General features: G+C 43.7%; 1 protein-coding gene across 1 annotated transcript in view; it reads left to right on the top strand.

Moving 5' to 3' along the window:
• Positions 1-12,288, top strand: part of PDZD2 (PDZ domain containing 2) — a 208,397-nt gene that overhangs the window by 133,716 nt on the left and 62,393 nt on the right. The window contains exon 3 of the mRNA XM_034072629.1: positions 3,763-4,165. Within this exon, the coding sequence (XP_033928520.1) occupies positions 3,763-4,165 (403 nt within the window). The remainder of the gene's footprint in view (positions 1-3,762; positions 4,166-12,288) is intronic.

Below are 12,288 nucleotides of genomic sequence, written 5' to 3'. Positions count from 1 at the left end.
TATAAGATCCAGGGCTTTCACTAAATCCTACTCCATCCCCTGCAAACCAAAATGGGGAAAAGTAAGTTTTAGAGTCTCAGTTTTCATTAAATTTGGATCAGTCAAAGCTGCATTAGGGACATTTTGCTCCATGCACCTTCTCATTCCAAGCTGGAAACCGTGTTCAAACTAAGAGACAATGTGGAGGTTGCAGCTGATTCCCCACATCTGTGCTAAGAGCTGTGTGTACTCATCAGCTCTAATCACGCCTGAGACACGTTTGGTGTATTGATTGCTAAAAACTCTGTGAGCGCTCTACAGGGATCAAATCTAAAAAAAGACTTGTCTGCATTGTGCATATGAAACCCTCTGAGAAATGGGATTTGGGGTGCTCTATAGCTTTTGCAGTTTTATTCAGTCTAGAGGCTGTATAATTACATTTTATTGAATCCATCCCGTTACTCCCTTCTGGCGTGGGATGCTCCTGGACTGATAGAAAGTAATTAAAAATCTGAAGGTTCTCACTCCTTTAATACAACTTTTCCTGTCTTTCATCCAGTGTTGAGAGGTTGCTGTGCCTCCCTGAGGTATTTTTGGCTTCCTACTTCAACAGGGGAAGAAATGTCAAAGGAAAAGGAAGTAGGCAGCATATACTTAGCAGAACTTAAAGGTGGCTCAGGCTCCTTGGTTAACCTCCTTTTCTTGGAATGACCGCGAATTCTTGGAATATTAAGTTTCCTATCTTGTTGTATGAGTTTGGTGTTATAGCAGCTCTGATTTTCCAGTATAAAATGCCTGGTCTTTGGTTCAGAACAGACTCTGAGATAGTGATGCCCCTTACTGCATCACTGGTACTGGCTGGATTTACTCTGTCTGGAAATACCTGACATCATCTGATGTATGCAGCCACTTGCTGCCATGCAAGGGTAATTGCTCTCTGACCCATGGAAGACTTCTCTTTTTTCTTTTTTCTTTTTTTTTTTTTCATGGAAACTTATTGTGTGCTTTGAACTGCTGAGAAGTACTCAAGAAGACATAAACCCATGAGTTACTACAGGCTGCACGCCTGGAACATGCAGGCCACCTCAACATATGGAGTAAATCAGTACGCCTCCGCTGACTTCAGTGCAGCTGCATCTATTACAGCTCACAGTAACCCTGCTCCAGACTAGGGATGTTCACGGTCTGTGAACAGTGAATATTAAAAAAACCTCCCTTCTTTTTCTCCTTTTCATAGCTTTACACTTGATGAACAGTATAAATGTGCCACGAGTGGAGGTGAAATACTAAATTATTTTTGTCTGTATTCAGATTACTTTATTTGGACATACGCTAAGTTCTCTTTCATTCCCCTTAGTTCCTAAATCAAGTAGTTGATTAATGCAAGCACTTGGTTACTGGCACTCAAAAATACATCAGTGATTACTTCAGAGATAGAGATTGGTGTTTAAAAAAAGCCCAAACACCATATATGCACCTGCACAAAAACAAGTCAGGCAGAACTGACTCTGCATAAAAACGGGGTGGGTAGCACCCTTGTAAGCCACAGGACTGTGGAAGAGGAGCTGCTTTTCTGTTTACGTGTGCCAGGAGAAGCAGTGCTATCAGGCTTATGGGTGATGGATCAGAGTGCAGTGGTATTGCTGGAAGCAAAAGTCATGAATTTTAATCAACTTTACTGGCTGCCTTGAAATTTGAGTTGAAAGATAAATGTGAAAAACAGGCAGCCCATATTGTTTCTGGAACAAAACTGCCCCTTTCCTGTTGATTAAAAGATTTTTTTTTTATTCGTTTAACTCGATAATCAGAAATACTTCCATGTTAGTTCTGGGTTGGGTTTTTTTTTTTTAGGCTAACCCTTTAGGTCCTGCTCGCTCTGGATGCATCCCTGAGCCACCCAGATGGCTGACCTTGGCTCCAGAGACTTTCCAACCAGTGGGGCTTGCTGGCTGCCTGTGTTCAGATGTTTGAAAGAAGATTGTCTTAGGGTGTTATTTAAATACTCTTAATGTTTAAGCAACAATAAAAAAAGGGTGGGGGGAGAAGACTTGCCTGATGAAAACTTCTGGGTGGACCATCCAGGGAGTAGGAGTCTGGTGTATATTCACTGGGGAAATATGGCACAGCCAACATACTCGTCCTTCTCTGTCGCTCCAGGGTTGCTTCTGAAGCTGTGTAGCTGCCATATTCAGTTGGGTATTGGTCTTCCTAATTAAATACAAGTGATTTGAATGCTGGTGCTCTCTGCAGGGAGCATCTAAGCTTTGGGAAGTGGACTGAAACTCTTAGCTCATGTCCTTCGAGAGGAATACACACACACCATGTCATTTCCAGCCACTGACAGGCTGATCTAGATTACTTTGACTAATTGAGAGTGCTTTCCTTACTCCTCTGTCCAGAAGTTTGCTTCAGGGGTTATCATAGCCGTTTTTCCTGTTTTGCAATTAAGTCACCTCTTTGCAGGAATAAGTTTGAAGGGTTCTATTAAGGGCCAAACAACTTTTAAGAAAGGAAAGGGGAAAATCAGCCTACAAGCACCAGGGAAGAAGAAAAAGTTGGAGTATGCCTGACTCACTGCTCTTCTCTCTGCCTCAAGTGTGTGTTGTTTTCTCTTATGATCTTCTGTGGTTTAACTCCACACCTAGTTTCTCATCTCCCTGATAACTGCAGGTTCAGCAACTGCTCTGTATTAATGAAGAGTTCATTTCAGCTGCAGCAGAGGCTTATTTGATCCTCTAGGAAATCCTTGCTGCTTTCACTAGTGAGAAAAACAGTATGTTTCGGAGCCTAAATGAGTGTGAAAGGGCACATACAAACCTGCAAAGTACAAATTCCAGCTTGTTTGTACTCTGAGCTGGTTACACCCTTGGCTCAGAACCCAAATATTTCAAGAATTTGGGTTGAGGTATATCCTTTCCCAAAAGAGGCATGAAGTTAGAGTCCCCTTTTGCATCAATGGGTGCAGTTTCTGTAAGGTCACTGAGTATTTGCTTGAAGCAGTATGTTAATTCCTGCAAGGCATGTCCAGAGCCTTGGGGAGGGGAGGCGATACTTTGCTCCAGTATGAGAACTTTATGGCCACTTCTTGCACAGTTGAGGTGACTCGGCTCTTGCTTTGATATGTTTGCTGTAAAGGAAACCCACCGTATTTCCAGGCCCCCTTACAGGAGCTGGGATGCCTTATAGTGCCGCACTTTGCTGTAAGTGCTATGCCTGCTTACCCCAGTGACTGATTTATTAATGCTTTTCTCCCTGAGGCCTTCAAAGCATGTATGTACACCGAAGCAGAAGATGAGTTTCACTAAGGAGGCTCATTTCAGATGCAAATGCTCTATGGGCTGCTGCGCAAATGAAGCCTGCCTGATTTTATAATATTGTTTTAAATTGTTTATTTATTTTAATATCCCATTGCAACTACTCTCTGCTTTGCTTTTTTTGCTCCACCTTTCTATGTTGCCATGCTGCTGGTCTGGAGGTTGGGTGGTGAGAACAGGTTTGGTGGCATTTACCAGTTGTCCTATTATGCTGCAGTGGGATCAGCATGGATGACTGGTAGGGCTGTTATTATTCCCAATGTTATTCCTGGTGTTATTTCCCTACAATACTGAAGGAAGAGAGAATTTGCTGGTGCCTCAAGGTGTCATAATGTATCCACACATTGGGTAATCAGCTGCCTGAGAAGCTGCATGAACATCAGGGGGTGTGGTATGTTGGGGTGCTGGGGCAGGATGCGGACACCATGGGGTGAGTAGTCAGTAATCCTGCACATCCCTTTCCTTGCAGTTACCTGGCCGAGCAGTGCTGGAATGGCGGCTTCGTCTACCTGATCATGTTGCGCCGCATCAAGCGCAAAGCCCCTCTTCCTCCCTCCAACGGCAACAACAGCAACAGCTGTGACCCCAAAGCCAAGCCCAGCCCAGAACCCAGCGACAGGGCTGCTCAGAATGGGAAAAGGACCAGGAAGTTTGGGGTCATCACCAGAACACCAGGCAGCAAGGACAGCAAAGAAAAGCCAGCTCCGGAGCATGGGAACGGGCACTGCACCCCGATGGAGGTGGAGGTTACTCAGCCAGAGACCTTGGAAGCAGAAAGCAACGGGGAAGAGCAGATTCAGGGCACTGGGGGACAGTACCATTGCCGACTGTCAGATGGTGGTGTGCCAGACATAGGTGACCAGTCTGCCCAGGTACGTTTGCATTGGGGTTTTCTAGAGAAGGAAGCAGCAGGTGTGCAGGTGAATAAGGGAATGTCTCAAGTGTTTTTCCCTGGTTTCAGTACTCCATCCTCAGGCTGAGCCTCTCTGGGTGACAACCCATGCTGTCGAGGCACCAAGCTGTGAGATGGGGTCCAAAAAAGGGGGGGAGCATGATTAGAGTGTTAAATAATAACGGTGAGAAACCTCTGTTGTACTCCTGTGATGCAGGGGAAGGTTCTTATATGTCTGACCTGTCAGGGCCAGCCTCAGGATTTCTTTTGTTGAGACAGCTGATGACCTTACAGTATCAGGGCAGGATGTGTCAGTGGAACATTGTCATTTTGTCCTTGGGGCTTCATTTTGTCTGAGCTTAATGGCACCTTAAAGCTCGTGTTAACGTTGGAATTGAAGCCTCCCTTTTGATGCATCAGACCACAGTGTTACAAAACTTGCTTGGCCAGTGTTTGGGAGCCACATGGAAGTTATTGTAAGTTTTTCTCTTGAGTTGATGAGATGGACGATTTGTTAATGTTTGGGATGACAGTGAGATTGGGGCTTTCATTGCTTCTCTCTTCTTCCTAATGGAGATCTTGGGGTTTGTTGCCTGGCTAGAATTGCAGCATTGCTGGATGGAGAAAAACATCCCGAGCCTTGATCAGGTTTCAGTATGCATCTATCACCAGAAGAGGTGTCTGCCAATCTTTCCAGAGACACTGATAGTATAAACAGATGAACGCTGCTTTGCTGGGCTTGGGGCTTGCTGCAGCAGCTGGTTTTGGTTTTAAGACTTCAAAGCTGATAATAGAGCAGTATGAGAGGACGTCTCGTCACTAATTCTGTAGAGAAAAGCATGACTTTAAATGTGTCCTCTGAATTAGTGCCCCCCAGTACTACTGCAGGGTAGTGATGATGGTGGTTGTGAACTTACAGATTTAATGTAAAGTACATCAGAGGGGCTAAAACCAATTTTAGAAAATGCTGGTCCTAAAGAAAAGTAATTGAGAAAAGCTGCTGTTCCCATCAGGGAGACATGCTGGATTTCATGGAACAGAAAGGGGCGTTTGTGTACTGCTCTGCAAGCATTGTAACTGCAGTCTCTCTGAAAGAAAACATTACAAGCTTAAATAAAGAAATCCTGCAGTATTTTGAAAGCTCTGGTCCATATAAAAGCTTCTTGAATCTGTTCTGAAGACACCTAATTAAACACGTGTTACAAATGCAGATGATCAGAGTTTGTTTTGAGGAAGTGAAAAGTCAACATATATATATTTGTGTGTATATATATATATGTGCATATGAAAAAGAAATTCTTGATCCAGAGCCATCTCATGCTAGAGGCACCTTGATGGTTTGAGTTATTTTGGTCTGAAGTAAATTGTTAAATTCAGAACATGTATGTATCTATGTGAGCAATAAATACATTTTTAATGCAAAGCACATAGAAGGTGGCTTCTTGAAATGTAAAAGCATAGTTGAGTTGCTGGAAATTTAAGAGCTATAATCTGTTCAGTTGTGGTGTATCTGTCATGGAGTCTGTTGGGAGGCACAGCCATTTAGTAAAATTGCTTCTCTCTCTTTCTTTAATTCTCCCTGCCCCCTCTTAATATTTTATTTGGAAATATGACCTCTGTTTGTCAGTACATTTTCCTGACATCTGAATGGGGAGAAATATGAATAGTTGGAGCCTGAACAGCATGCCTTGATCATCCTTTGCTTTTTAAGGATGAGGGGTCCTTTAGAAACCCATCACTTCAAGATCCATGGAGTAGCTGCTATCAGAGTAATGACTGGGTTAATTCAGTTTCTTAGTAAGTATTGAATAGTGACAGTGAAGAAAGGTTTCAAAATGGAGTCTTTTTTTAAAAAAAAAAAAAAAAAGCAAGGAATAAATACACTTGGGAGCCTCAAATCTCACTTCCAGCTCCATTTTCAAAGCGTGACCTGGCACTCAGGCATGTGAGATCCAGTTGTGTCAGGAGTCTTTTGAAAACAGCATCCAGGATGTCGTGTCAGAAGTTGCAGCCTCCTTCCAGACTTCAAAGCCTGAGCCAAACATCTCGTAGCCACAGGATGAGTTATCTCCTCCTGAGCAGGGATGAGGTACATTGGCAGGGCACCATCTCCATGGGGAAAACGGCTCCATCCCCACTGCCTGCCCGATGCTCACAATCTCCTCCACATGTTGGCTAATTGAATATCCAGGGCTGTCGGCCGTGTGCCTTTGGGGAGCACTATATTTGCTTTGAGAGGACGAGAGCCAGCCTCCAGTGGAGCTGGAAGTGGCCAGCTTCAGGTGGGAGGAGAGGCTTGGAGAAGCTGCTCAGTGACCGTGCAAGACTTTGCTGTCCTCCCCACTGCTCCTTCCTCCTCCTCTGCCCTAGGACACAGAGTGGAGAATTACTGAAATTGGAACACAGAGTCCAAGATAATACCTTTTTTCTCCCTGTAGAAATTTAGTTTGAAGTTGTAACCAAAACAGGGGAGAAGTGTTTGGGTTGGATATGCATGTTTTCAGCTGGTGCTGTACTGAGCACAGCGGCCAGCTTGCAGGTGATGCTTTGGGGATGTTGGGAGTGCTTTTGAGGCATCCCTGTGCCTTCAGTGTCACTTGCTTTCAGGGTTCCTCCTCTCCCATGAATTGGAGGAAAAGTTGCTCCCCTGTTTTCTCTCTGTGTGCTGCTAATAACAGCAATGCTGAGTCGTGAAACAAGAGGTGAAACAAACACTGTTTGTTAAGTGAACCTGCCAGGAGATTCCTGTGTTACTGGTTTGTGTGCATGTATCAGTACCCTTCTTCAGGCTTGCTTTCATCTCCCGTATCTTGGTCTGTGCGCTTGGCATTGCTATTGCTATGTATAAACAAATCTGCCAGGCTGTTTGCTGGTATGTAACCCTCAGTAAATATTGTACCTGTCAATTAGCAGGCAGCATTTGATGTTTACAGGTGGTTAAGTTATGCTGCAATATTTTTAGGATGAACCTAAACGCCCTCTAAAATGTGGGGATTCAAAGCACAAGGTTGTATCTGCCTGGCAGGAATATCTCAAAGTTCTGGAAAACTACCCTTGCAGAGGACCCAGGCTGGCTGCAGTGGGAGTTGTGGGCAGTGATTTAAGACTGGGCAACTCTGAGCTGGAGTAATGGTCCGTCACATCCTGGGAAGATAAGCTCAAATACAGAAATCAAAATTTATTTCTATTCAGTCATCTGAGACAGCATATTTTTGTAGGCTGGTAATTATAAAAGCACAGATGAAAGAGCAATATGGGGAGGGGCTGCTGGAGTCAGCCAAAAACTGATGAAGAACATGAAAAACTGAGGTTTCTTTGCAATATATCAGTTTTGTGACTTCTCAGAATCCCTTGGTTTAGTTCTCAGTGCTCTACTGTGGTGGTTTTGGAAGAGCTGTGCACTGCTTCCTTAGCTCTTTGGCCTGTAAGAAGTGCCCAGAGGTAGTCAGACTCCTCTGGCAACAGGCAGGGATCACAAGTAGGACTGTGAGGGTTGCAAGGACTAGGGTTACAAGTCTGAGGGATGGGAGTGTCATTTTCAGAGGGGACTTGAATTGATCCAGATCTGGCTGGTGTGACAAGAGGCTTTCATTGATAAAGCTTGAAGAAGTCTGGCTGGAGATGAAGTGTACCTGAGCAGATGAGCCACCTTTGCTTCCTCCAGCCCCAGCAGGATGATCTGAAAAGACCTTAAAACACCAACCATTAAAAGCAAAACCAAGACACCTCCAGAGCCCTCTTGCTTCTGTATAAGCATCTGGATTACTAAGAGACTGAAATCCAGATCCAAATTCAGCAGTCACCAGTGAGAACTGTAAGGGAGATTGGGCAGAGTGAAGGTTTTAGTAGTGAAGAGAAGTAGGTGAGAGAGACTGGGGCTCTGCATTTGGGCATTTCTCCATTGGGAGAAACACAGGGCATGGGAGAAGTGCAGGGTATGCAGCAGGTCTCCTGGGCTGGTATTAGCACTGCAATGTGGGGATGTGGTGGGATGCCTTTCCAGGATGGAAACCAGTCTGCATCTGTTGGCCCCATGAGGTGTGTCTGCTGTTTCTCTGAAGTTGGTGTACTATCTATTAAGAGAGCAGGCAAGGCAAGGGGATATTAATGCCTAGCCAGCTTTGCTATCATACAGACCAGCTGAACCCAGCTTACATAGACCACAACCCTCTCCAGGCTCATGAGTGTATATACAAGTGTGTACATGCATGCATGCATGTAAAATATTGGCCAGCACTTGGTTTTGTATTGCTGAAACTGCATGGCACTTGGTTTCATTTTATCAGGAATTTTCTTCCTATTTCTAGGCCCATTATTGCTTTCTTGCTAAGATGGCACGTCGTGGGAAAGGATGAGCACTTTGAATTGCATTTTGTTTTGTAGTTAGGAAAACCATTGGCAAATGCCAGCCTTAACTTGTTTTTTGGTTAATGGAAAATACTCCTTATCTCTCCAGGTGGAATCTTAGAGTCATAAACTGGTTTAGGTTGGAAGGGACCTTAAAGCTCATCCAGCTCCTACCCCTGCCATGAGCAGGGACATCTTCCACTAGAGCAGGTTTCTCCAAGCCCCATCCAACCTGGCCTTGAGCATTGCCAGGGATAGGTAACCTGTGCCAGGGCCTCACCACCCTCATGGTAAAGAACTTCTTCCTAATATCTAATCTAAATCTCCCCTTTTTCAGTTTAAAGTCATTCCCCCTTATTCTGTCACTACTTGCTTTTATAAAAAGCTCCTGCAGCTTTCCGTGTAGGCCCCTTTAGGTACTGGAAGGCTCCTCTAAGGTGAGGAAGGCTTAATGGCAGGTTACGGGAATCAAAACATGAGGCTTGAAATAATGTACTGGCTTTAAGCATTTTACTGTTTTTTTAAACATGAAAAAAACAAAATCTCATCCACTTACAGTACCAAAATGGAAACCTTGCTGTGAGCAAGGTACTCCACTGAAGGTACTGAAGCTAAGTTGCTTTACATCAACATTTTTTGGCAACCTAAACAGTAATTACTGTTTCATCAAGGCTTTTATGGGACTTTTTTATGATGCATGTTCTAGACATAAATAACTCTATTTTAGTTTTTAATGTAGACACCTTTAGTCATGTAAAGGTCTTCCTCAGAATCTCTTTCTGTTCTTAATGTCTTTTTATCTGTTGTGTTTGCTTCCAGATTTCATTAGCCTGAATCCTCGGGCTATCTACTGTCTTGAAGTTTTAATGTGCATGGTGATAAGCACGTCTTCCCCCTTGCTTGCCTGTTTTGGGTTGCAAGCTCTCTTAGGGACAAGGGCTGTCTTTTAATTGTAGCTGTACGACGCTGACAAAACTTGGCCTTGCTGGCTTGCTTAGGAAATGCTTTGATGTAACTAGTAGTGAAATTACAGTTAATTTTTTTTTTTTTGCTGCAAGTTATGTTCCACCTTGCCATAAAACAGCCATCATCACAACTGACTTTCTGGGGTTAAGTATCATTTGCTGCCAGATTTTTTTCACTGAGTGAAGGTTTTGCCTTTCTTTGCTGTGATTTAAGCGATAGCTACAGCTGTGGCAGCTGTAGATTTTAATTTTGAATAGCAATCTGTCCTTTTATTCTGTCTTTAGATTAAATTTTCCAAGGGTGCAGTGGAGGGTTGGGCATAGAGTTGCAAATTGTAATTTCTTAGTTTTAATGTGTCATCTTGAAACGGTGTCCTCACTCTTGGAAATGAACTGTCCCCAAAGGCAGCAGAGATACACACAAGGTTGTGTTACAGGAGGTCTCAGCCACGCTCAGCTATCACAAACTGTAGGTGAGAGCACCAGTATGAAAGCATTTCCCACTTACACAAAGTGTTTTCTTCATTTTTGCATTTGGTATTAAAGGTATAGCAAGCCTGTACCTTTAATACCATAAAACTGGAATGTGAGGGACTGGCTTTAGCTGAAATGTAAGTTCACACAACTTTATGTTTAATCTTGAAGTGCAAATGTTTGAAACCAAGTGGACATGCCTAAAAATAGAGTATGCTGTTTGCTTAGTGCTGGAATGTTTCAGGTGTAGTTGTGGCTGTCAAGCTACATACACTCAACTTTTGAGGCAAGGTGCTGAAACCACCAAGAAAACCCAAAGGATTCCTGTAACCAACAAATGTTATAACAGTCCCCACGAGAGACCCTTCTTTAGCGTGGTGACTTACTCTAGAATGGGCTTTAATCTACTATAGGCAGCAAGGCTGTCTTCTGAGAAACTTCAAACCAACCAACCATTCCCAGTAGCCCATCAAGAGAATAAGACTGGGCATGATACTCAAGGGAATGAAGGCATCTTGTAACCCTTAAAAGACTAATTTCCCCAGGGGCAATTGCTGGCTGAAGCCCTCCAGGGTCAGGGATAACCAAGAAATCCTTTGGCTGATCTCGCTATAAAACTTCAGTTGATGGCAAGAGGGAAGCAGCCTGGAGAGGTGCAATCCAGATGGTGATGGCTCAGGATGACAAATGACTCCAGCAGATTTTTGTAAGGGGTGATGATGTAGTTCAGGTGCTTGCAATGGCTGATAAAATGTTTAAAGCCCTTGCCAAGGAAATGATGTCAACAAGAAGTCTGTCTCAGGAGATGGATCCCTGGGGGACAGTCTGCTGTAAGTCACCAAATTTTCATCCACTCTGCTGTGATGCCTGTTTTGTGTATTTTAATTATGTGTTTGTGTTTGGGGGAGGGTGTGATTTTGTTTCTGACTGCTCCCCTGGCTTTATCCCCCTAGGATGCTTCTCTTTCCATGGGGAAAGTACTCACATTTCAGTGAAAGCATGCCAAGTGTCTGGCGGCTGTTTGTCCAAACAAGGGGACTTGTTAGATCGGCAATGGACACTTGAATGTGATTGCAGTTGAGTCTGTGCTACTGGCTCCTATTTATTTTAAGTACGTGGAAAGTTCATATGGTCAACACTGTGTAATTCATATTAAGGGCTACTTGGGTTTTGGGAGCTTTCTCCCTGCACTTTTTTCGTGGTGTAGGAGACACCCACTGCATGACTCGCATCATGCAGAGTGGAAGCCAAAGACTTTGGTGGCTCAGAGCCAAGAAACTTTCATAAGCAGTAGGGATGGATGAAGAACTCCCGCCATGGAATAATTTATTGATAAAGGAATTCAGATTCTTCCCTCCTCTTCCCCCTTTGGTTTGTCTTGGAGCTGTTTATCTTGCTTGTACTATAATGAAAACAAAACCCAAGGTAGCAGATGAAAACAGGAGTCCTGCTGTCAGATCAGCCTTAAAAATAACCTAGTTAAGATCAGATGAAAAATATCCACTAATGAAATAATTGCTTTGTTAAGAATCTGCAAAAACCGGATGTTGGCACGATTTCCTGGTACTGAGTCATTCATGCTAACAATCTGTGATGTGAAGAGTGATGATGACTTTTGACTGTATCTTGAGTTTGTTGCATTTGGGCTACTCAACTGGTATGTGCAAGTTAATTCACCAGCTACCTACCTGTCTCTCCCAGCCTCCTGCTGGGGAATGGGAATAGTGGGAGGAGGCATGATTTAACCCAAAGTGGGGCTGGCATCTAGGGGCAGTGCTTTTAATTTATCCCACATCAGCGAAGAGGGGGCAGTGTGCTGGTGTGTCCACCCCACTGTACTCCTTGGTGCCATGGAGGAGGATGCTGCACTATTTGATGCTTGAAGGCAATTGCTTATAAACTGCAATCTGCATTCTGTTTAGGGAAGTTTGTGCTGGTTTTCAGCCGTGTGTGATCAGCACATTGGCTGCCAACTCCTGTGAAGCCTATTGAAATTATTTTATTTTAATGCATGAAGCTTATAACATTTCCAAAGCAGCTTTGTGGTCAGTGAGGAAGAGTTTGCTGTTTGCTTCTTCTGCTGCTACGGGGAAAACATGTGAAGTTTGTAAGTGGTAACCAATCTCTGCAGTAAAAATCCAAGTTTAAATGCAGGGGGAAGGAGACAACCTATGGGGTGTGTTAGGGCAGCCAGTGGTCATTGGTATTCTTGTCAGGACTTACCTTTGTTTTTATTTAAAAATTATTACGTATTTACACCCAGTTCAGTTGAATTGCTGCTGTGACAGAAAGTGCTTTTTTTATTTTTTTGTAGACA

Source organism: Melopsittacus undulatus, chromosome Z (genome assembly GCF_012275295.1).
Source record: "Melopsittacus undulatus isolate bMelUnd1 chromosome Z, bMelUnd1.mat.Z, whole genome shotgun sequence".
NCBI lineage: Eukaryota > Metazoa > Chordata > Aves > Psittaciformes > Psittaculidae > Melopsittacus > Melopsittacus undulatus.
This window is presented reverse-complemented; position numbering and strand designations above follow the sequence as displayed.